Source organism: Panthera tigris, chromosome D3 (genome assembly GCF_018350195.1).
Source record: "Panthera tigris isolate Pti1 chromosome D3, P.tigris_Pti1_mat1.1, whole genome shotgun sequence".
Classification (NCBI taxonomy): domain Eukaryota; kingdom Metazoa; phylum Chordata; class Mammalia; order Carnivora; family Felidae; genus Panthera; species Panthera tigris.
The window spans coordinates 37,091,377-37,117,162 of NC_056671.1; the positions used below are offsets into that span (position 1 = coordinate 37,091,377).

The 25,786-nt window shown below is 45.5% G+C and overlaps 1 protein-coding gene across 1 annotated transcript in view; it reads left to right on the forward strand.

The window, feature by feature from the left end:
• Nucleotides 1-25,786, forward strand: part of LAMA1 (laminin subunit alpha 1) — a 167,741-nt gene that overhangs the window by 69,604 nt on the left and 72,351 nt on the right. Inside the window, exons 10-22 of the mRNA XM_042962825.1 lie at nt 524-684; nt 2,342-2,482; nt 3,686-3,859; nt 5,855-5,956; nt 7,159-7,370; nt 8,159-8,270; nt 11,253-11,363; nt 14,921-15,048; nt 17,014-17,100; nt 17,807-18,018; nt 24,407-24,513; nt 24,832-25,012; nt 25,593-25,729. Of these exons, the coding sequence (XP_042818759.1) occupies nt 524-684; nt 2,342-2,482; nt 3,686-3,859; nt 5,855-5,956; nt 7,159-7,370; nt 8,159-8,270; nt 11,253-11,363; nt 14,921-15,048; nt 17,014-17,100; nt 17,807-18,018; nt 24,407-24,513; nt 24,832-25,012; nt 25,593-25,729 (1,865 nt within the window). The remainder of the gene's footprint in view (nt 1-523; nt 685-2,341; nt 2,483-3,685; nt 3,860-5,854; nt 5,957-7,158; nt 7,371-8,158; nt 8,271-11,252; nt 11,364-14,920; nt 15,049-17,013; nt 17,101-17,806; nt 18,019-24,406; nt 24,514-24,831; nt 25,013-25,592; nt 25,730-25,786) is intronic.

Sequence of the window (25,786 nt, forward strand, 5' to 3'; positions counted from 1 at the left end):
TGTTTTCTTTTTTTAAACCATGGGTTGACAAACTATGGTCCAAGTGCCGTAGCTGGCACACCGCCTGTTTTTGTATATAAAGTTTTATTGGAACAGAGCGATGCCCATCTGTTTATGTATTATGCATGGTGCTTTGAAACAGTCATGGCAGAGGGGCGCCTGGGTGGCTCGGTCGGTTAAGCGTCTGACTTCGGCTCAGGTCATGATCTCACGGTCCGTGAGTTCGAGCCCCGCGTCAGGTTCTGTGCTGACAGCTCAGAGCCTGGAGCCTGTTTCAGATTCTGTGTCTCCCTCTCTCTCTGACCCTCCCCTGTTCATGCTCTGTCTCTCTCTGTCTCAAAAATAAATAAACGTTAAAAAAAAAAAAAAGGAATAGTTATGGCAGAGTTGGGTAATTGCAACAGCAATCCTTTGGTCAAAAAGTTTGGAATATTTCGTGTCTGGTCCTTTATAGAAATAGTTTGCCAACCCCTACTTTACTTTTTACCCTCCTGATGGGCCATCACTATCCTTTTCTTCCCAGGGAAGTGGCCAGGTCAATGTCCATGCAAGGAAGGCTACGCAGGAGAAAAATGTGATCACTGCCAATTTGGTTATAAGGCTTACCCAGCCTGTGTCCGCTGTGAGTGTAGCCGGGCTGGCAGTGTGAACGAGGACCCATGCTCAGAGCCCTGTCTCTGCAAGGTATGTGTGGGGGTTAAAGGTGACCCTGAGTTTCCTTTGAGGTGTGCAAGAAAGGAACACATTCCACAGGCTCAGAAGATCAGTTCTTGAGCAAGGCAGCAAGATTTAAATAGAACTCTCCTTCCCCACACCTTCCTGACAAGCGTGAGGTTATGTCACATCCATGTCCTCGGACTTAGATAGGCACGCCCAGTTTGGGTTTTTTTTGGTGGCTTCTGGGCAATGGCCACATAGTCCAGAGGTATTTCTGTGACTTCCAAGATGAAACCAAATACTGCATTTCTGAAGCCTGGGCCATTAGCCTCGTGTATGACATCCTTTTCCAGCTTAATATTTAGAGGAGAACCAGGTAAATACTAAATTTATAAGAACATAAATTAAAGGCAGATACATTATTGTAGATTTCTCTTAAAAAGGAATTGGACAGGGCGGGTGCCTGGGTGGCTCAGTCAGTTAAGCGTCTGACCCTTGGTTTCAGCTCAGGTCGTGACTTCACAGTTTGTGCATTCAAGCCCTATGTCAGGCTCTGTGCTGACAGTATAGAGTCTGATTGGGATTCTCCCTCTGTTCCTCTCTCTGCCCCTAACCCACTCTCGCTCTCTCTCTGTCTCAAAATAAATAAACAAATATTTTAAAAAAGGAGTTGGACGGGAGTACCTGGGTGACTCAGTTAAGCATCCGATTTCTTGATTTTGGCTCAGGTCATGATCTCATGGTTTGTGAGATCGAGCCCTGAGTTGGGCTCTGCCCTGACACAGCATGGAGCCCGCTTGGAATTCTCTCTCTCCTTCTCTCTGCCCTCCCCTGCTTGTGCTTGCTCATGGTGCACTCTTTCACTCTTTCTCTGTCTCTGTCTCTCAGAATAAATAAATAAACTTTAAAAAAAGGGATTGGAGGGGTTCCTGGGTGGCTCGGTCAGTTAAGTGTTTGACTTCAGCTCAGGTCATGATCTCACGGTTCATGAGTTCAAGCCCCACATTGGGCTGTGTGCTGACAGCTCGGAGCCTGGAGCCTGCTTCAGATTCTGTGTCTCCCTCTCTCTGCCCCTCTTCCACTCATACTCTGTCTCTGTCTCTCAAAAATGAATAAACGTTAAAAATAAAGTTTAAAAAAAAGGAATTAGACAGTGATAAAAACATATTAATTGGGTACCAGGGTGGTAGAGCTTTTTTGCTATCTGATATTAATATCCATTTCCTCATGATAACCATAATTGTAGGACTTCCCATTGTATCTTATGTGCTTCTTCCTATGTAATCAGAGTCTTAGGCACATGTTATAAGTGACTGAAAATAGTCTTGAGCATTTATCAATAAGACAATTACATAGCACTCTTCAGATTTTAAGATTCTTTAAAGACTAGCAAAAATGGGAGACTTAAAACAAAACAATACGAAAAAAGCCATTTCAAAATAATGACCAAGCTCTGAGATCCTGACCCTCATTCTTGACTACAAAATTAAATGGTAATTATTTGAAAATATGTGTCCTGGAATTAATGACGTCATGAGGCTTTACATTTACTTTGAGCATCTATTTATTTACCTGTTTCTCTGGATCACCAAATGCCTTTCTTGTTAATGTCATGTTAATGTCACTTAATTCCGTCTACCTAGAACACAGTGGTTTCAAAGCTAATCTTTTCTCTAACGTGCAGGAAAATGTTGAAGGGGAAAATTGTGACCTCTGCAAGCCAGGATTCTATAACTTGAAGGAGAGAAACCCCGAGGGCTGCTCGGAGTGCTTCTGCTTTGGCGTTTCTGATGTCTGCGACAGCCTTTCTTGGTCCATCAGTCAGGTGCGGGTACCTTCCCGGAGCCAGGATTTAAGAATCGAGCCATCTCAAATGAGCTGTCTGGGAGCTGTGTTCTAAAGCATGGAGGCTGCCTTTCCCTGTAATACCCCTCTTGGCAGTTTGGAATGACATTGGCATAGATCAGAGGCAGCTTACTACTGAAGTGTCACAAAAGTTTCTTTCCTGGTCATGTGTTTGTTCCTACATACATTTCCCTATCCAAACAACACGATATTATGGTATCGTAGAATGTATCACGTTTAAATTTCTCCTGTGGGGAAATGTATCAGGTTGTGGGGTCAGATCTCACCACATCTGCTCCACACTGGTCTCGGGCCAGGAAGCACATCAGGACAAGGGCTTATGCAGAATTTTCTAGTTCAGAGAACCTGGTGAGGGTAGGAACAACAGTGAGTGACATAGGGATTATGAGGAAAGGTAGCCTCAGTTGTTCTGGGAGTGGGAAGTCCTAGGGGGATGCCACGTGGTGCCTTGGGAGGACAGTGTGATGGCTGGGGGTTAGGGAGGATTGTAGGGCATAGGGCTCATCCATGGGAACCACCTTGCCTCCCCATGGCCCATCTCGGGAGACTGGTATTCAGGGAGGGGTTGGGGGTTGCTAGTCCCTGACTCTCCTTGCCCTCCCTTTCCCCTCCCTCCGTCACTGGCAGGTTAGGAGGAGTGGGAACCACATAGGGGAGGGAGTGGGAATCTCAGTCAGTACCTGGGAATGAAGGTGAATCCTTGTGGCCACCATGCTGGTGCGATGGCTTGTCCTCTCTTTGTAGGTGACAAATTGGGAGGATAGGATCTGGAGGTTATACTGATATACTTTTCAGCTTGTTGGTAAAAAACAGGAAGCAATGATGAAGAAATCAGAGTTAGCAAAAGACATTTTGTTCAATGCATTTACTAAGGTCTTTGCCATTTTTTTTTTAATCTAAGATATATATCTGTGGCCTTGACAATTTTGCTCACCTACCTGGCTATAATTGATCTGGATTTGAGGAGTGTTTGACTCGTTCTCAGGTCTTCTCGGCCCTTTGACAGGTAGAAGGGTCATGGGTCGTGTGGTTCTGTGGCCACAGTGTGTTAGCTCTGTCCCTAGCTAAGCTTTCTGGATCTGTTTCTTCACCGTGAGGATTTCTGGGTGAAACCTAAGATGACTTCTATCTCGTATTCCTAAATTCTGAATCTTTTTTTAAGGTGAAAGACATGTCTGGGTGGCTTGTCACCGACCTGATCAGTCCGAGCAAGATCCCATCTCAGCAAGACGCACTGGGTGGGCGTCATCAGATTAGCATCAACAACACGGTGGCCACGCAGAGGCTGACTTCCGAGTATTACTGGTCGGCACCGGAGGCCTACCTCGGAAATAAGGTAGGGCCATCATCGGAAGTAACAGCTTGGACAAAGATCTCAAAGCACGTTAAGAAAGAACGTAACTTGGCACTTTAAGTCGTCTTATGGTCACTTGAGGGTTTGACAGAAAATTACACAGCATTTGCTTACACTTGCCTGACCCACATGGTCTTGCTTATCCTTACTTGACTTTATTACATCATTAAAAGACGGACTTTTTACTCGGCCATATCGGTCATAAGCAGTCTGTTGTAGGAAGCCTGGTCCCCTCCTCCCCTGACAGACTTTCTACTTTGCTCTGGGTCCCTGGATCACGTGGGCCTGTGTGAAGTGTCGGTCACATTCCTGCTTTGTCTGGTTAGCCCTGTACATTCCTTGGCCCCATGGCACGGTAGTGAGCCTGGCACGTAGGAGGTACTCAGGCAGGGAGGGCTGCGCTGTGAGGCTGGGGCACTGCCGGTTTCAGCGTCAGGACAGGCTGTCTCCCGCCTAACATCCACAGTCAGCGACAGATAGAGTACTTTCCATTTGAAGAAAATGCAAAATGGTGGTTCCGTGAGGCAGAAATTTGGTTGCTGTGACTTAAGTCTCCCCTCAATGCTGTTGTCCCCTTCCTCCTCACCAATAACGCCTTCTCCCCAGATTCGGATGACCTGGGAATATACTCAGTGGAATCCATCTCAGTAACGCGAGCTCTGTGTTCACCTTCGCCACGCGTTCAGTTTGTTTTGAAGTCATGGTATGTTGGGGCGCCTGGGTGGCTCAGTCGGCTGAGCGGCCGACTTCAGCTCAGGTCATGATCTCACAGTTCGTGAGTTGGAGCCCCGCGTCGGGCTCTGTGCTGACAGCTCAGAGCCCGGAGCCTGCTTTCGATTCTGGGTCTCCCTCTCTCTTTGCCCCTTCCCCACTTGTGCCACGTCTCTGTCTCTCAAAAATAAATAAACATTAAAAAATTTTTTCTTCTTTAAATAAAAAAATAAAGTAATGGTATGTTTCATCGTAGTGTAGGTTTTTTAGCTTGGTAAGCTTCTGTTTCATTTGTTGGTTATATTTTAATTTTAGATTTTGTTTTACTTAGATTTAGTAAGTTTTAGTTAGATTTTACTTACTAAGTTTTACTTAGATTTTAGTAAAATCTTGTTTTACCTTAGATTTACGTTTAAGTGGTGCTTATTTTGAAAATGATTCCTTTTCCCATCAAATTATAATCCTAGAAGATGTACTCTGTTTATGTGATCTTATTACCAATAGTCAGTGATTTCTTTTTTTCTGTTAAGATCGCCTCTCCGATTCTGTGGTGCAAAGACTAGATTCTGAACATGATATTGTTGTAACATACCTGTCGCAAAGAAAATCTCCACTTTACATTAGAGGCTATGACCAGGAAGATAAAGCTTTTGTCTTTCTTCTGGCAGATGAGACAGGTTCCTTATTGTTCTCCTACAATCAGGCGGTGAGATCAGAATGTTGGGGTTATTGTCATGGATTTAACTCCTAAATCCTAGAGGATTTAAGTGAAGTACATGTCTATTGTGTGATTCACAGGAGTTTATTTATGCTAATTAACCTTAGGGTCTCTAAGAAGGAGTACATCTTTCTTCTGTCCACTTAAATTATATCCTGCATCGAGACGCCTAGATGGCTCAGTCAGTTCCACATCTGACAGCTCAGGTCATGGTCTTGTGGTTCGTGAGTTCGAGCCCCGCATCAGGCTCTTTGCTGTTAAGCTTCAGATCCTCTGTCTCCCTCTCTCTCTGTCCCTCCCTCCTCTCTCTCTCTCTCTCAAAAATAAACAGTAAAAAATTATGTCCTGCCTTATGGTAATATCAATTAAACAAAATATTCTTGTAATATGCTTTCTTTTCACTGGCTTAATGTGAACCTCCTTACATACTGTGGCCACTTGGACACCTTGTCGCCTGGTTGTTTCCCGATGGATCTAGCCACCACTTCCTCTTGCTGAGGGGCTGTGATCATTTGCCCTTGGTGTTCACGCTCGCTTACGTGTTTCAGCTGACTGCTTTCGGTGGATTCCTGAAGTACACAGTGTCCTATGATATTCCAGGGGAGACAGTGGATGGCGACCTCATGTCGCACACCGATGTCATCATCAAGGTAGGTGCTCTCACGCTGCTTTGCTGTGGAGCTCAAGGGCTTAGTTGGGTGACAGTTTTGTAACTCCGAGTAGCTAAGGGAGGCTCTAGTAGCAAGGAGCGCTTGGCCGGGTGGCCATTCAGCAGTGCTTTGCCTCATCTGGAAACCGACCAGACTGAGTGTCTCTGGGTCCATTTCCGGAACTTCCTCAGGGGAGCACGCGCGGCTCTTCCCTGGATCCTGGAAGCTGACACATCTTTTCACATTTAAAAGGGAGACAGGTGTTTGTCTTGATGTTGGAACTGCCTTGTCAGCCATTTGAGTCCCTCTGTCTCCTCCTGCCACGTTGGCCCCCATATGAATGGTTAGGTGACAGCGCCTGGCAGTGTGGGGACAGGACATGCGGTGCCATTTTTGTTCTCAGCCTCTGTCCCTAATCCTGTCCCCTCATTCTTCTCCTCCCCCGTCACCAAAAGACCCAGCTCAGCCTCCCCAGTAGTTTTCCCAAAGGTACGAAACCACTTCAGATTCTAGTCTGCACCTTTAATGACTGAAATCTCCCTGTCCAGCCTGCGCGGGGTGGGAACAGTATGACATAAAGCATTTTTGTGAATGGCAATTTATGAAAGCTAGAGGTATTTTTACATACTTTTTCTACTTTTGCTCTTCAGTTAAAGATTATGGGTGTCATGGGGCGCCTGGGCTCAGTCAGTTGAGCGTCCAGCGTCAGCTCAGGTCATGATCTCATAGCTCGTGGGTTTGAGCCCCGCGTTGGGCTCTGTCCTGACAGCTCAGAGTCTGCAGGCGGCTTCAGATTCTGACTCCATCTCTCTCTGCCCCTCCCCCACTCACACACTGTCTCTTTCTCTCTCTCTCTCTCTCTCAAATATAAATGAAAACATTTTTTAAAAGTTTAAAAAAAAAGATTAGGTGTGTCAGATTGATTGCTTTGAGGAAAATTGTGGGCGACTATATGCCGTTTCTTTTCTGAGATCCCAGGGAAGGACCCCGTCTTTAGATTTACAGTCTGATTCCCTCTGAGGGTGCTACATTGAAACACCTTTCCTCTGATTGTTCTGGACCAAGAGCTATAGACACAATTACATGTTTACCCTGAGAACCTAAGCACAAATGAAAAGCCATGTTGCTGAATACAAATTTGCTTTTACTTTTTGGCCGTGAAGTTGAATTACAAATATATTTCCTCTTGTTTTGAATGTTAGGGAAATGGACTCACTTTAAGCACCCAGGCTGAGGGCCTGTCATTACAGCCCTATGAAGAGTATTTAAACGTGGTCAGACTTGTGCCAGAGAACTTCCGAGATTTTAATAACAAAAAGGAGATAGATCGTGACCAACTGATGACTGTCCTTGCCAATGTGACACATCTCCTGATCAGAGCCAACTATAATTCTGCAAAAATGGCTCTTTACAGGTGGGTATTGAAAGAGAGGGAAGGGTTTTGGTGAAGGTATTTTAATCTTGTGTTTATCTGTTATTATGCATTTCAAGCATAATATATTTTACTTGATTATTTTAAGGGCACACCAAATGGAACCAGCTGTTGTAAAAATATTTTTATTACTATAATTTTATGGAAGATGTAAGAATAGTTGTCTATGACAAATGTGTGTCTCAGTAAGGAGATAGTCTTGACGTCGGGATCAGAAACGTTTAGGGTGTTTTTCTGAGAACTTCCTGACAAGTTAACAATTGGCTGGACCATCTTGCATCTATCTAGTTTTCACCCCCCTCCCGATGTTAACAGTCTTAGATTTTACTGTCTATTTAAGCTAATGTTCCCATCTTTAGTCTTTTTATTGCTTCTAGAAGGGCAATTTCTGGCAATGCCAGGCTAAGTATAAACATTGGCTACAGCTAAAGCAAACACGGAATTATACATTTAAGGACAATCTCTGTATTCAAGATAGGATTATTGAATAGATTCGTTTTTCTGAAGCACTTCAGCTCAGACTGGACAGCATCAGATCCTTCCCACAGCTGTCTGGGCAATCACATGTCTTTCCACCAAATGTTGCAGAGGCTTTCCAGCGAATACTGATGGCTTGCAGAAATCATATTGGTGTGAAAATCTTTACTTACAAAAGTCACATCACCATTTTGCTTGAACAGGCCTTTTTTAAGAATCCACCTTCCTCAAGGTGTTAGATGTCATTTGCAGGTGGGTATCTAAGTCACGTGATGACCCCTATCTATTGGTAGGTTGGATTCTGTCTCTTTGGACACAGCCAGCCCTAACGTTATAGACCTGGCACTGGCCACGGAGGTGGAACACTGCGAATGTCCCCAAGGCTATGCAGGGATCTCCTGTGAGGTAAGGCTTCTCTTATTCCCTTCCTGACCCCTCCCTTTTGTTCTTTCCTAAGGGGAAGAAAGCACCCTGAAGGTAATACAGTGGCCCACACTTGGTTTTTAACTTAGAAACCCCATGTTTGGCTCAGACTTTTACAGGCTATAGGAATATTAGCAAACACAATGTTTAAAGAAATCTGGTGCTGCCTGCAGAGGGGGGTTCTGGGGCACCTGGAAATGCTCCGAATTAAGTCTACCCTCTTGCCTTAGTCATCTGGAAAACTGCATGCCATATTTTGCATTTCTAAGGAGGACTGAACTTGATTGTATCTGAATGTTTGCTAATCACCAGCATGCAATCTAGAAAGCACTGGACAAGCCAGGCCCGTTTTGAGACTTTTTTATGGCCCCCAGCTATGTTAACTTAGGTGAGCTCCATCCCACAATGAAGGGTGAGAAAATGCACTTGAGTCATCACTAAAAGTAATCTGTTGGTTAAAAATTTTTTTTTGAAATATATTTTGAAACGATTTGGACATAAGTATTGACAACTTTCTGTGTATTTGGCACTATCCTAACCTCTTTCTGTAGGAAAGAGCTAGGAAGTAGTCACATCAGGTTTCAAGTTCATCTGTGCTGTTAACCACCCCACGGTCCCGCCTCTCCCGTGTTCAAGACTGACTATAATTATGAACATTTGTCATTGGCTGTGATTGTCTGGCAATCATTTTTACAAAGTGAGAACACTGTATTTATGATTCATTTTTATGGATGTTTATCAAATTATAAACATTGCAGTTAAGAAAGCTGGCCCATGCTTCATGATGTAAATATTAATTAAATATTTCTATTGCTATTTTAAATTTTTTGCAGAGTTGTTTCTTTTTTGATCAAATGAACTTTTTTTTTTTAGATCTGAAACATTTATTCTTAGGCCAAGGAAATGTCTGTAGGTCCTAATTCCTGTGTAGTTAATATTTAACGGGTAAATGACCTTAAGGCTACCTTATAGAGTGTGGGGTGTGGAAATAGGAAAGCGGGCAGATCAAGTAAAAGCCTGTCCCAGCTAGACCAAGAGGGGGCAGCAGTGAGCAGTTGCTGCTGGAGAACTCAAAAGTCCACTGGGTTTGGAGAGAAGAGTACTGATGTGCCTACGATGATGGCTCAAGCAAGTGCACGAAGCTTAACACAAATGTTTCAGTGTTTTTGTCAGACAATAGAACAAATTCTTTAATCAAAGGCTGACATAAGGAATCGGGCAGCTATTGGTGGGGAATGGAGTTCTTTTCTTTTTTTTTTAAGTTTATTTATTTATTTTGAGAGAGAGAGAGAGAGAGAGAGAGAGCACGAGCTGGGGTGGGGCAGAGAGAAGGAGAGACAAAATCCCAAGCAGGCTCTGCACCATCCGCACAGAGCCCAAGGTGGGGCTCAAACTCACGAACCTTGAGATCAGGACCTGAGCTGAGATCAAGAGTCAGACGCCAGCCAGGCGCCCCAGGAATGGAATTCTTGATAGCACTGTAGGGACCACACAGACCCCCACCCCAGTTGGTGCCCACCTGTAGACTAGCCCATTGCCCTTGAGGGGAGTATGGCTGCATGGAGGTATTAGAGGACATTCACAAGGTCAGTGTGAATGAATGCATGTATATATTATTTATATAATGAAAATGCAGTTTTAATACTTTTTACAACAAATAAAAACGAAATCCACATCCCTCATCCCGTGGCCCCACGGGAGTATGCTGGCCTCCAAAGTCATCACTCCCCAGTCTGCATTCTGAACATGTTTTGTGTCTGGTGTGGCCCCGGGCAGCCCTGTGGCCACGGGTCTGGGTGGCGACTTTACTCGCTCCACTGGCACAGGGGGCCTGGTGCCTAACTGTTCTGTGTTCCAGATTTCATGTCTATCAAACAGAATATTTCTCAGGGTCATCATGAGAATTATGACATTCTCATGACTGTGTGCGGGGCGGTCCCCAGCTCCTCACAGGCAGGGGATGGCCCTGGATACTTCAGAAAGCACACCTGTAATGCTCCATTAAACTGATGCGGTTTGACACCGACCTACGCTTGAAGACTTTGATGGTAATATTTAGTGAGTTATAAGCAGAAGAAAATAAAATCAAGTTGAGAGGAAAATGCCCTCTTGATCGAAACACTGGTTAAGTGGCTGAGTGTTACATGATTTCTAATAATATTGCGGTGGGATACCACTGAAGTACACGCGGACCCATTGTATAGCCACCAGGTTTGGGTGTGCGTGCTTCTACCTTTAAAAAGAAATAAGGGGTTAGTGGGTGGTGGGCGTTGAGGAGGGCACTTGTTGGGATGAGCACTGGGTGTCATATGTAAGCGATGAGTCACGGGAATCTACCCCCAAAACCAAGAGCACACTGTATGTTGGCTAACCTGACGATAAATTATATATACATTTTTTTTAATTTAAAAATTAAAAATAAATAAATAATAACAAAAAATAAATAAGGAGCTAGATTTATGGTGACGGTTGCACACTTTGGGAAGTTTACTAAAAAATTCATTGAACCGTGCCTTTAAAATGGGAGCATTTTATGGCACGTAGATGATGCCTCGATAAAGAAGTTTGAGGGGGAAAAAGAGAAGTTTCTCTACTTCTAGAAAATGGAGCCATTTATGTTTCTAACGTATTGAAAAGAAGATGAGGGGCGCCTGGGTGGCTCAGTTGGTTAAGCGTCCACTCTTGATTTTGGCTCAGGTCACAGCCTCGAGGTTTCCTGATTTCGAGCCCTGTGTGGGGCTCTGCACTGACAGTGTGGAGCCTGCTTGGGATTCTCTGTCTCCCTCTCTCTCTCCCGCTCCCCCACTCATGCTCGCTCTTTCTGTCTCTCTCTCTCTCTCTCTCTCCCCCTCAGTAAATAAATAAACTTAAAAAAATTTTTAAATAATAATGAAAAAAGATGATGGTTTCGATAATGTCCAAGGTTGCCTTCACCGGTGTGTGTTACCCGCCCCTCTTTTGCAGTCCTGTCTCCCTGGCTATTATCGTGTGGATGGAATACTCTTTGGAGGAATTTGTCAACCCTGTGAATGCCATGGCCATGCAGCTGAATGCGATATCCACGGCGTTTGCTTTGTGAGTCTGTTCCTAAAACCTTGAGTGCCCCCTCCCACCCATCCCAAAGCCATCTGCTATGCAGAAGTGGTTTTGAACAAAATGCTTCCTTCACAGGAGATTATCCCTGCCCTTGTAGACTCCAAAGGAAATTTGCAGACTTAAGTTCATGTCATAAAATGTTTCCTGCTTCCCCCCGCCACACACACTCTTTTTTGGAAAAAAAAAAAAAAAATGTTACTTTGGTGAAAACGGAAAAGGGATATATAATTTCTTTGCGGGTTTTTTATTAGAACAACGAATTTACTTTGTAAGATTATAAAGCTATATACAGGTAGAAAATATTATCCACCAATTAAATAAAAAGGATCGGGTGTTTTACATGAAAATGCTAGCATTTTTTAACATATTACACAGCATATCATAAAAGGGATAATAAAATTTCTGATAATCACACTCATTTGTACAATATATAATGCTTCATAGTTGTTAGCTTGGATAAACTCTTCAAACAAATACTTCTTTCATGCAACATGAGTTGAAACATGGCTTGACAAATATGCAGTTAATCTTGAGAATGAACTTTGGGGCAGACACAGGGCAAGACTTGTTTTTTAACTTCAATCAGAAATTCTTTTCGGTTCTTTTGCCCGGAAGCCAGGCCATACTCCTGGGTTCTAATGGATTTACTGCACGTAGATGGAGTGAACACATATGTTAATCAGCTGAGTCTGATTCACCGCAGGGAAACCTTCATACTCCTTCCAAAAGAGATTGATTGAGTCCTAGGGCTAGGGAAAATTAATTATCAGACCCAGGGAGATGCCCTGGATTGCTTATTCTCTCTAGAGCCTGGTTTCTCTTGATTCTGTAAGTAAAGCTTTCATTTTGTTCTTTGTTCCTTTCTTTGTTCTGGGAATGCAAGTGTCTGTAGGAAATGCATAAAATGATGATTTGCACACACACTCAGTGCCTCAGGATCAGTTTCCCAGAGCTTGATGAGGTCGCTGCTTTTTTTAAATGCCTCTGCCTTTCCACGTGCGTTCTCGAGGCCAGCCTTCCAAGGGCCTCTGCCAATAGCGAGGGGTGGTCGGCAGACCGTGGTTGTGGCACCGATGACTTAAGGTACAGGCGAGCTGAAAGGGTGTTTGCACAGGCTTCTATTAATATATATTGACAAAATATAAAAATAGATACCCCCGTTAAAGCGAAGATGCTGATAGCCACTGGCCTTCAAGTTCTAAATATAATAAATGATAATGATTTTTATCATTGAAAAAGTTTTGGAAACCATGTTAGATGTACAGAAAGGCTTACAAAACCAGTGTAGAGAGACCCTGTGCAACCTTCACACATCATCCCCTGATGGTCTTGCATAACCAGAGTCCAGTGACTGAAACTAAGAAATTCACGCTGGCAGCATCCCATCCACGGAACTGCGGACTTCACTCCGATTTCGTCAGGTTTTCCACTCATGTCCCATTCCTCTCCAGTGTCAAGCATTTTAGGCAAGAAGACGCGAAGGTGACATGCCCTCTCGGTGCACACTGTCAGGAACATGCGGTCTGGTCTTCTTCCCGGGGACGTTAGCCTGGGACAGCCGGATAAGGTGGTGACAGTCGGGTTTTTCCACTGTGAGGTTATTTTTCTTCTCCAATCAAGAGAAGATGTTTTTCCTTCCCAAGGAGATGAACATTCTCATCCTTAACATACCAGCTCCTCCAACAGGGCTGGTCACTTAAAGGGATGGTGACTGAGACAACATTAAAACAAATACTTGGGGCCCGGCAGTAGTGGTTCCCCGGGTGGCTCAGTCGGTTGAGCGTCCAACTCTTGATTTCGGCTCAGGTCATGATCCCAAGGTTGTGGGATTGAGCCCTGCGTGTGGCTCTGCACTGAGCGTGGAGCCCGTTAAGTTTCTCTCTCTCTCTCTCTCTCTCTCTCTCTCCCCCTTCTGCCCCTCTCCCCTGCTCACACTCTCACTCTCTCTCTCTTTCAAATTAAAAAAGAATCTTAAATGAAAAGAAAAAAACAGACCCTTAGTAGGTTTTTTAGCAGAACTCCATAATGGCTTTCCCAAAGAAAAAGAAAACCCCGTTCTGGCCCTTTGAGCAAAAAATCATATCATACCTATTTTGCAAGTGGACATAATCATCATCAAATTTTCCCCTTAGATGTAGCAGCCGCTGATGATTCTGGCCCCACCACCACGATGTTTGCAAAAGGGTAGCTCTCCAACTCCAGCACTCCCCCCATGCTTACTGGTTGGCACACAGCCTCCACTCTAAGCAAGAACCCCACACCCCTTTCTTATGTTTACTTATTTACCTACTGATTATCTCTCTGGACTCACGGATTCCAGATTTTCCCAGATTTGACTAGTGGAAGCATACCCAGTAGGGTTTTTTTGTTTATTTGTTTTTTGTTTTTTTTAGAGAGAGAAAGAGAGAGAGAGAGCAGAGGAAGGGGGCAGAGGGAGAGAGAGGGAGATAGAGAATCCTAAGCAGCTTCCACGCCCAGTGCAGAGCCCGAGGCGGGGCTCGAACACACAACCCTGGGGTCATGAGCTGAGCCGAAATCAAGAGTCAGATGCTTAACCAACGGAGCCAACCAGGCGCCCCTACCCAGTAGTTTTTGATTGCATGATGAACATTGTGCATTGTTAAGTTTTTGGATTTTGTCGCTTTCCTTTAAAGAATGTCAGAGTTTGTTTTGGCACGCAGTAAATTACCATAGGTCAGCTTGATTGTCTCCAGGTTTGTTTTTAAGTTTGGTTAGGGTGGGTCTAAAATAACCTCTATTCTAGGGCAGGCTTAACCCTTCTGCAAATGAGTTTTTCTTCTGGGGTCTCTGCTGGACACTCTGGGTGTTTAACAAAGATTCTCCATACTGGCCGGTTACAATTCTAGTGTCCCTGGGCTCTGTGTGAGTTCTGAATTTTTCAGCTGACCTCATGGAAACGCGCTCTACACACAAGAAGTTTAGTATTCAGTAGCTATTTGAAGGGGTCTCCCGTGGGGATTTCTGGAGCTCTTATTCTGTGAAGTTCTGGTTCTCTGCCCAAATTCTTGCAGTTCCAGCCTCCCCATACTCTGACCTCCGTCTCCTCAACTCAGCAAAACCACCTTCTTGCCCACCCCGCCCCCCACAACTCCCTGCCAACTTGGCAAGTGTCTCCGGGCAGAAAGACATGTGGTCATGGGTTCATCCCATCACCTCCCTTGTCTCAGGTATTTCCCCACCCCTCTGTGGTCCAATGTCTGAAAGAAGTTGTTCGATATGTTTTGCTCCAGTTTTCTAGTTCTTTCCCACAGACGGGCAAGTCTGGTAGCAGTTCCTCCAACAGGGGCTGAAGTGAAATCTTCTCATTTATACAGATTGTGCAAATTACATTTTTTAATTCATTTATCTGGAAACAGGCAACCCCTCCTCATATGACAGGGTTTGGTGACTTGTTTGAGCATTTGATCTTTTTTTTTTTTTTCCCCTCCCACTCTGACTTCAAGTTGTTTGTAGATGAATCAGAGAGTCCTTTAAGGAGACCTGAACTGAGTCTTCTCCTCATTCACGTGTTCTAGGCGTGCAAGCACAACACCACCGGGGACCACTGTGAGCAGTGCGCGCCCGGCTTCTACGGGCTGCCTTCCCGAGGGACTCCTAGGGACTGCCAGCAGTGTGCCTGCCCCCTCTCCACAGCCTCCAACAAGTAAGCCCGGCAACTCTACCGGTGGGCTCCACCCGGGGCGGCCACAATGTCTATTCAGATGTGCGTTGATTTCTTCAGAGCCAGACTTTGTGTGTGATGAGAGTGTGATAACCCGGAGGTAATTAAGTAGGATTAAAGGTGGAGGAATGGATTCTATTTTATTTTATTTTATTTTATTTATTTATTTTTTTTTAGTGTTTTATTTATTTTTAAGACAGAGAGACAGAGCATGAGTGAGGAGGGGCAGAGAGAGAGGGAGACACAGAATCTGAAGCAGGCTCCAGGCTCTGAGCTGTCAGCACAGAGCCCGACGCGGGGCTCGAACTCACGAACTGTGAGATCATGACCTGAGCTGAAGTTGGATGTTTAACCAACTGAGCCACCCAGGTGCCCCTGGATTCTCTTTAAAAAAAAAAAAAAAGAACAAGTTTGGTGCATTAATTTAAATAAGAAAAGTTATGTGATGGCAAGGAAAGATGCACAGGTTTGCTCCTCTGGGTCTAACGTTGCTCGTTAATTCTTTTAATGTATAGGGTATGTACCTACCAGTGGTCTGGGACATATAAGGTACACAGAAATAAATAAAACTTTGTTCCTGGCCTTAAGGAGTTTTTGATATAATGACCAAAATAGGTAAATATGAGGCTCGTTGAAAATGGGCTGAACTCACATAATGATTCAACCGATATTTATCAAGTGCCTACTGAGCATCATGGTTGGTTCAACATGTTCATCCACGGCTGCTGGTCCCATGGAACCCGCAGTGTGGTCATGACTCGGTGGAGGTTATGTCCACTGTCCAGAGAGTGTGAATCTGCCAGGAATGACTCAGAGAAAGCCTTTGATCTGAGGCTTGAGGATGAGAAGGAATTTGAAGGCCGCAGAGAAGGGCCTTCTGGGCAGGAGGAACTGCCAAGGCGTGGTATGCCAAGGCGTGGTAGCACAAAGGAGCGGATCCCATCTATGAAATCACAGTTGGTTCTGCCGCACAAAGCGAGGGGAGGTGGAAGGGGCCAGTGGTGCACACGGCCTCATTCGCAGGCCAGTGGTTTGAAAACCTGCTTCTCTCTTGCTGGTTTTCCCTTCAGGACCCTTCTTCCTTCATGACCCAAGGAATTCCCCCATGGGGATTTTTATTTGAAACTCCACCGTGCAAAACAGATACAGGCAGGGCTACTCGGATGAAATCGTGGGAGACTCTCAGCTGCCCCCATGGCTCCCTTCACAGGTCCCCCCAAAACCCAGGAACAGAGGTTGAAGGGACCTTTGTCAGCCGTGGGGGTCCTTTGGAGAATGTTGATGGGCCGTCATGTACAAGCTCGAGCTCGCTCTTGGCCAGTGTGGAGAGGGCTCCGAGGCAAGCAGACCAGTGACAGGGAACCCAGAGAGGGGAACTTGGCTTGGCCAGGAGGAGCATCAGAGAAGGCGTCCTGGAGGAGGTGGCTGCTGAGTTGGGGATGGGGGGATAAGATGAACCCAGCCAGAGAGGGGAAGAAGTGCCCTCTGGGCTGAGGGACAAGCAGGAACAGGGAACAGTGAGCAGCCATTGCCCAGTGAGATGGGCTGCATGGTCGGGGACCGGGGTTCTGGAGTAAAGACCTAGTGAAAGTTTGTAAGGAGTGGTAAAAGATGAGCATTTTATTTTTATTTTTGTTTTTGAAAAATTTTTAATGTTTATTTTATTTTGAGAGAGAGAGAGGGAGGGAGCAAGCAGAGGAGGCGCAGAGAGAGAGAGAGAGAGAGAGAGAGAGAGAGAGAATCCCAAGTGGGCTCCACACTGCCAACACAGAGCCCGATGAAGGGCTCGAACTCATGAACCATGAGATCATGACCTGACCCGAGAGCAAGAGTCAGATGCTTAACCGTCTGAGCCACCCAGGCGCCCCTAAAAGATGAACACTTTAAATGTTTAGAAATTCTACCCCACCCATTGGAAAATTGTGTTAATCTGGAGTGTTTTGACAGTTTCAGCCCCACCTGCCACCTAGAAGATGGGGACGAAGTGGTCTGTGACCAGTGTGCACTGGGATACTCGGGAGCTTGGTGCGAGAGGTACTCTGTCTGCATCACTCAATTGATTTCAAAAAGTTGCATCAGACTTTTTTTGTTACTTCAATATCAGTTATATGTGTTTACTTTTAAATGTGTAGCTAAGTATGATTTTAGAGCTTTGGGGTGTGATTATTATTTCACATAATTATAGAGAAAAGCCAGTATGCCGATTAAAAAACTAGTGTGAAAAACTCCCTGGGAAATTTTCAAGAACGGCATTTGGCCTCCTTGAGCTAAGATGGGTTCTCGTCAGTGACAATAGACACAGCGAGGAGCCAGTGTTTACTGTTCACACATTGAAATCTCCCTTTACTCTGGATAGTTTCAGAGGTGAGGGGTAGTTTGATTTAATAGCCATCCTCTGGCGCCTGAAAGCCAACGCTGTCTTTTCCCACGTGTAAGTATCAGCGCCCGGCTATGGCTAAAGTCCCCAGGAGAGCCACACCATACCCGTGGCCGTGGCATCCAGGTACAGTTGGCCTAGGGCTGAGTGCACATCCGCTTGGATGTATGGCTCATTTTGGATGCACTCTCTGCCTTCACAACGAGTGAGGAGATCTGAACGCCCGAACTCAGTGTTGCACTCCACAATAAATCTTATGTAAAAAGAGTTCTGACTTATTAACCATTCAGAGAATCCCTGGATGGTGGGGTAATGTCTAGAGCATTTGCATTCAGTTGGATCCCTCCTTCAACCTTTTTGCAGATGCGCAGACGGTTACTATGGAAACCCAACAGTGCCCGGGGAATCCTGTGTTCCCTGCGACTGCAGCGGCAATGTGGATCCCTTAGAGGCCGGTCACTGTGACTCCGTCACCGGAGAGTGCCTGAAATGCATTGGGAACACGGCTGGTGCCCACTGTGAGAGGTGTGCGGACGGCTTCTATGGGGATGCCGTGAAGGCTAAAAATTGCCGCGGTGAGTGTGTGGGCTGCGAAGTCAGAGCCATTACTAATCGCCATGTGAAGTCTCCATCCATCTACTTACATGTGTCACAAAGGGCTCAGCCTATGGGGTAACTTTATCTCAACTGGTGCTTGTGTTAATGCCAGTGTAGACCCAAGATCTATGTCTTCCCTGCTTGCCCTGCCTTAGCTCGATCAGCTCCTATAAACGAAGTCAGATGGTCTAGCAAATAAGTGACCTTCCACTGGGGGAGAAAGTGGGACTTGACAGTGCTTAAGTGGTCAAGTGCTCCCAGTGACCGTGGCGAATGCAGAGTGGTGTCAAAGCCTGCAGTGTTTGTGAGGACAGGCTCAGGGGTCTCTTGAGTCGGACGGGATTTCCAGATACAGGGTGGGAAATGGGAAGACTCCAACCCTGGAGTCTCAGAGGTCTGTGCCCGGACTACCGACTCTCACGTTGCTCTGCAGGGCTGTGCTTCCTTCCCGACATTACAGATCACTTAGAATCATTCATTGAGGAAAGCAGAATTTCATATACCTGAGATGACCAACTTGTAGCCTCAGGGCTAATACAGCCCTCAGATTTCTAGGCACAGATCTTGAAGGTGTGAAAGAGAAAAAATGGCAATTTTAAATTTTTTTGATAATTTGCTATGTCCAGTCCTACTATGCTATTACAACATGGGGACACAAGAGGGTGCTAGCGATACAGAAAAGATATTTTCCCAGGCAGGTAAGGCTTTGTAGCCTTGGGCCAGTCGACTTGATCAGCAAGGCCACCTAGATTGGTTATCATAGGAGGATAATTACGATAACTGGTATTTGTGAAAAGCTTCAAAGTTTACAGAATGCTTTCACTACACTCATGCCATTTCTTTTCATCTTTACTGCAAACCTCGATGATTCATTGTTTGTTCATTCATCATTTATTAAGCAGTCACTATACTAAGTATTGTCGTAGAAGTTGGAAAAATTATGACCCGGGTCTATTTTTTTTTTAACATTTATTTATTTTTGAGACAGAGAGAGACAGAGCATGAACGGGGGAGGGTCAGAGAGAGAGAGGGAGACACAGAATCTGAAACAGGCTCCAGGCTCCGAGCTGTCAGCACAGAGCCCGAAGCGGGGCTTGAAATCACGAACCGTGAGATCATGACCTGAGCTGAAGTCGGATGCTTAACCAACTGAGCCACCCAGGCGCCCCGACCCAGGTCTATTAAGGAGCTACATGTAATGGTGTGGAGGTGAAGCACAGATGTGGGTCTCAGGCTTTGGAGTCTAATGCGGGTTAGAGCTCAGGGTTGGTCACAACCAGCTGGGTGACATTAGACAAATTTACTAACCTCTCTGAACCACTATTTCCTTACACATAAAATAGACATAGGCATATATATGTGTATATACACATATATGTGAGACGTCAGTGAGATAACAAAGTTCTGGACATGGAATAAATGGTAGCTGTTATGAATGCTAATAATAAAAATGATACTTTTTATTACTTTTCCATAATTAATGCCATCCAGTAGAAATGTAAACCGCACAAGTAATTTTAAAGTGTCTAGTCACCGGGGTGCCTGGGTGGCTTGAGCATTGAGTTGGTTGAGCATCCGACTTCAGCTCAGGTCATGGTATCATGGTTCATGGGTTCGAGCCCCGCGTCAAGCTCTGTGCCGACAGCTCAGAGCCTGGAGCCTGCTTCACATTCTGTGTCTCTGTTTCTGCCCTTCCCCCACTTGTGTGTGCTCTCTCTCTCTCAAAAACCAATAAATAAACATTTAGAAGTTCTTTTCTTGTCACCACATAAATAGATGAAATGTATTTTAATAATACATCTTATTTTACCCAATACGTAAAAGTAATATCACTTTGTCATGTAATCAAATTTTTAAGGTATTAATGAGATATTTTCTTTCCTTTTTAAGACTGAGCCTTCAAAATTCAGTGCATATTTTATAGCCTATTTCAATTAGGATGCTAACTTTTCCTAAGAAACACTTGATCTGTAATTTAGATAACATAAAATTCATAGCTGCAAAAGGGAATTTACATACCCGAGTTGTTCAAACATATTTCAAAGTTTTTCATTGTGACCAAAAAAAAAGAATCATTTTCCTTTATATTTGCATCTGCATTGACAAAACTGCTTCAGTATTTTGCATAGATAATAGGTCTTGGTGATGAACAGAAGTGGGGAGGGGGGTCAGAACATATAGGATCTGGGTCTGGGTCCGAGCTGTTGGCCCAGGTCTTAATTTAAGGGAAATTAGAGATCTTGCTGGTCAGTTGCATCGGCCACATCCCAGGGCTCAGGAGACACGTGCACGTAGCGCCAGGCAGATATGACAGACAAGTCTCTAGGGTGATAAATGACCATCCCTGGGGTGCGCACAAAGGTCCGTAAGGGCCCAGGGCCATCCACGGCTGCGTCTGGAGGAAATGCCACTTGATGTGAGTCTAGGAGGATGAGTAGGAGATGACCAGGTGGGCTGGCAAGTGGTGGGAAAGTGTCGTCCAGGCCGGAGGAGCAGAGTCCAGAAAGAGTGTGCTAGAAAGTGAAAGGCAGGTTGGGCCAGGGCAGGAGCCTCGACTTACGGGCGGAAAGCAGACTGCATCTAGTGTGGACAGCACAGCACCGTCTGTCCCGGACTCCAGCTCACCTGAACGGATCTGTGTTGAACAGTCACTCTGGAACCGCTGTGGAGGTTGGAGTTGACAAGAAGACAGACAAGGCCAGAAAAGAAACTTGCTGGCAGAATTAATGAGGGTTTCCAGCAGAGCTTTTGGCATGGGGTAAAAGTGAAGAAGCTCCGTGGCCACTGGAGGTTGGGAGGCAGGGAGGGGTTAGGACGGGCAGGATGGTGGCCCAGGCGGCTGGACTGGTTATAGAGGGACACTGTCCCGGTTCTTTCTAGTTTCCAAGCATTTGTAAGTTTTATTCTTGCTTCATTTCCTCTTTCCTGTTCCCCAGCTTTGAGGAGATGAATTCTTACTATTTCTGGATATTTCACTAGAAATCCTTCCAGGCCAGGGGCGCCTGGGTGGCTCAGTTGGTTGAGCGTCTGACTCTTGATCTTGGCTCAGGTCATGATCCCAGGGTTGTGAGATCAAGCCCCACACTGGGCTCCACACTGGGCATGGAAACTGCTTCTCTCTCTCTCTCTGTCTCTCCCTCCCCCACCCCTCTCCCCTGCTCGCATATTCACTCTCTCTCTCTCTAAAATAATAAACAAGAATAATAATAAAAAAGAAATCTTTCCAGGCTATGATAGAATCCCTCTCATGGACTTCCCAGAGGCCCCACCTGCTAATATACTACTGTTTTATTAGGTTAACCCCAATGAGAATCCCAGTATTCAGTATTACTGACATGGGAATTCCTAGGGGGTTGTTGGGAAGGCATTTGGATATTCAGGTGTGCAGGAATCAGGGAGGAAATGGAGCTCCGAGACGCATCAGCTTTGGTGTGGTAGCAGAATTGGTGCTTCTGGAATGGTTTTGCAGGACAGCCCGGGGGCACTGGAACCCCACCAAGCTCTACTGTTCAAGGCACCTTATATGAAATATGTTAGGCGGGCACAATTTTGATATCATGAGGTTCTTATGAGAATTATATGTAAAGCACCTAGCAGTCGGTTATTGGCACATATTTTATTTTATTTTTTTGTATTTTATTTTCTTTAAAGTGTATTTATTTTGAGAGAGAGAGAGAGCGTGCACACATGAGCAGGGGAAGGCAGAGGGGGAGGGAGAGGGAGAGAGAGAGAATCCCAAGCAGGCTCCGCACCATCAGCACAGAGCCCGATGTGGGGCTCGAACCCACAAACTGTGAGAACATGACCTGAGCTGAAGTCAAGAGTCGGAAGTGTAACCGACTGAGCCACCCAGGCGCCCCCTAATGGCAACTATTTTAAATTAGTATTATTTACAGTAAAAAAAACTTTTTGGTAATAATTCCTATTAGAATTGTTGCCATAGCAGGACAACTACTAACAGCTGTGTGACTTGTGGCAAATTACACAATGTCTCTAAGTTTCAGATTCCACACTGGACAACAGAGACAATTATAACGTGTCTCTCCTCAGTTTGCTACGCAGGTCGAATGAGAGCTACTGTAATGTGATACGGGCGCAAACTGACAGGACAGGAAATACAATTTATTATCGCCAATATTTGGTGGTGGTCATACGGTGAACTTTGACCTTTCCCCAGAGGAAGGGGAGGCTTTCCCTGAGACACAGAGGGGCAGGCACCAGAGGGAGAGACACAAGATACGAGAAGGAAACCGAAGGGTGTCCCTAACCTTGGTGAGCGGGAGTGGGTGATGAGTCTATGTCACGGGAAGATACAGCCAGATGAAGACCCATAGTGTGCTCATTGAATTTGCCCAGGGAGGTCCTGGGAGATGTTAGGAGGAAGCAGTTTTAGCAGCCAGGAGGCAAGAGGCAGGCGAAAATTGAGTTGGAGGGAGACAGGGGGACAATTAGTGGGATCAGGAGACGGAACCTCAGATGGACTTACGTGCGTGTGGTGTGTGTGCGCACGCACATGGGTGTGTGCATGTGAGTAAATGGGTGTGTGATGTTTTCTATGGGCGACAATTGAAAATAGATGCGGAGGAGTGTTTTAAAATACAGGTTTTATGGGGCGCCTGGGTGGCTCAGTTGGTTAAGCATCTGACTCTTGATCTTGGCTCAGGTCATGATCCCACAGTTTGTGAGTTCGAGTCCTATGTTGGGCTCTGCAGTGACAGGGTGTGGAGCCTACTTGGAATTCTCTCTCCCTCTCTCTCTCTCTGCCCCTACTCCACTTGTGCTCTCTCTCTTTCAAAATAAATAAGCTGTATATATATATGTATATATATATACACACACACGTACACACACACATACACACATACACACACACACGGTGTATTGTTATTTAGGTATGGCAAGGCCAGCAGATGCCAGGAGGAGGGGACACACCAAGGCATTGTGGGGAGGGCACTCAGGAAGCACCCATGTAGGTCAGGAGGGGAAATGTGGTTTTTAGAGCCTTTGTTGTGGTTTCCTCAGGAAGGAAAGGGCAAGGCAGAGTAAACGGGCTTAGGATTGGCTACTTTAAACAATTTCAGCAGGCTCTGGGGCATGGGAGCCATCCCTAGTTGTCTGAGGCATGGCCCTGGGGTGAAAGGTCCTGGGGACGGTGGAGGTGAAGCCCAAATGAAGGGAAGGCCCAATAAGAAGGCCTTTGTGGGTGTGGGCTCCGGATTGGTTCGTTTGCACGCGAAAGGCGTTCTGGCTGGCAAGCTATTTATTCTTTCTGGACATTGACTAGCCCTGGGAAGGGCGGTGTCTCCAGGGTCCAAGGCCCCAGAAGGCACATGTAATACAAAGAGTGAGTCGAGTGTTCACAGCTGAGCCAAGGGAATGGGCAGCGGCGAGTGGGGCCCCTAGCACTTCCCCAGCCTCCTGTAGGGGGCATCATGGATCCACTTCCGCTGGGGAACCACCACCTCAGTGCCTTGGCCGCAGTCAGTTACGCTGCCTTTCCTCTGAGCCTCAGCCTTGCAGTGTCCTGTTGTCTGCCACTGCTGTGCCACACGCAGTGGCACAAGTGAGATAACCTGCGAAGTTTTTCTCTTCTTACCTCATTACACCATATGACAGTGCGCATTCCCTGAGTGCAAGCGTTCATAAGCCGTGTGCATTTCTGGGGTATTTTGTCAGTGAACATATTAAATATTTTCAAGGACATGCATATTGACGGCCAGTTTATAAATACCAATTAAACATTTCTTGGAGCCATTAAATTGCATCACTCTGAAAAGGTGAGGGACTTGCTAGCTTGAAACATCAATATTATAACCATAGATAAAACATCAATAGCTATACCTATAGATAAAATTGAAGTGTTTGGCCTGAAGCTAAGAGCTTCAGAGCTACAAATAACTTGTGACTTAGAACAGGGAAATATGTCACATTAAACTATGAAATGTAATATTAGCTATTTCGATTGTTATAACGGAGCTTTAAAATATTAAATATCTACATGATTGGAATGAGAGCAGGCGACTCAGTTGATTTTGAAATCTCCGTCGTATGTTTCTTATGAAGATTTGTTAATAAACATCAGTGGCTCCTTTTTACAGATTCAAGGAATTCATGAAATTGGTTAAGATCGTTTGCTACTTGCTATCGTCATAGCTTCAGTGGTTTTTCTGTGCGATGGTTCCTTCCACCAACCCCATTTGGCCTACTTTTCAGAAAAATACTAAATTTTAAAAGTCATTTGGAAGTGATTTATTGTAGTTTTAGGATTTGAAACATGAATGTTTAAAATTTTGCCTTTGGGGATTAAGGGGTCTTATTACAGCTATATCCAGAAATGGGCACAAATGTGTCTCTTGTGTGTGTTAGCCTGTGAATGCCATGGAAAAGGCTCCCTTTCTGGTGTCTGCCATCTGGAGACTGGAGTCTGTGACTGCAAACCGCATGTGACTGGACAGCAGTGTGACCGGTGCTCGGTAAGAGACCTGCTGGTCATTGCGTACAATTAAAGTATGTGTCAGCGAGGTCTGTAATCGATACCTGAACGTTGGTTCCCAGTGAAATGGACTTCATGACTGCCGGAAAGAGCTCATGCCCAAAACACGGCTGGTGAATGCTGTGGGTCCTTGCCTACGGACCAAGTGTTCAGTCTGTAAGGGGGTGGAATGACGTCGTGAGCACTTTATGATTCTGTGAAACATCCTGTGTTTGACTTGGGAAACATTCTCGTGAGTATTAGTGGCTAACTAAAATGTATCTGTGGCTTCCCCAATTCTGTCCCTCCTGTGAAACAGCATGGCTATTATGGGCTGGACACAGGGCTTGGGTGCTTGCCCTGTAACTGCAGCACGCCAGGCTCCCTGTCGGATGACTGCACGGAGGAAGGCCGATGTCACTGTGTGCCAGGTGTGGCTGGGGAAAAGTGCGACAGGTGTGCGCGTGGCTTCTATGCGTTCCAGGACGGCGGCTGTACACGTAAGCTCTGGAATTCATTATCTGAGACTTTATAGTAATTTCCCGACTTTTCTTGGCGCTCTCCTTTGACTTCTAATTGTGTTAAGTTCCTTCACTTTTTCTCTTTTGAGTGTGTAGGATTTCATACCTTTTTTCTGTTTCCTGGCCCCTGTTTTTCATCTGCCCGGAATCTCTGGTCAGGCTTTACTAATGATGTGAACTTCGATTAGCTTTCGTTTCTTCATCTGTAAAATAGAGAAGCTGATTGTAATCTCCACCCAGGAGTTATTTTAAATGTTGAGCATAGGCATTTGGAACACAATAAATGCCCTGTGGGTATTGGCTGTATCTTCCCGCCTACTTCTGTTTCTCTGTCCCGGTTACCCCGTTTCCAGCAGCAGCTCCTGACAAGGAGGAACAGCCACCTCTCGGGAGACACGGACGGGTCTTGGGAACCACGAGGTCTCCGTTAGGAACTAGAAGAATGGTCTAGAATGGTTTGGATAATTAATAAAAGGGAGATGACCTGTGGCATCAACTCGGACGCCTTCTGTCGTGTGGTGGTCCTGATGTGTTACAACACTGTCTGTCTTCGTTGCAGCCTGTGACTGCGCCCACACGCAGCACACTTGTCACCCGGAATCGGGGCAGTGCATCTGCCCTCCTCATACTCGGGGCGCATCCTGTGACGAATGTGAGGACGGATACTGGGGCCGCGACCCAGAGCTCGGATGCCAGGTGTGCGCTGCCATCGACATTTTCTTAACCGAGAAGCGCTTTGCTGGAGCAAATTAC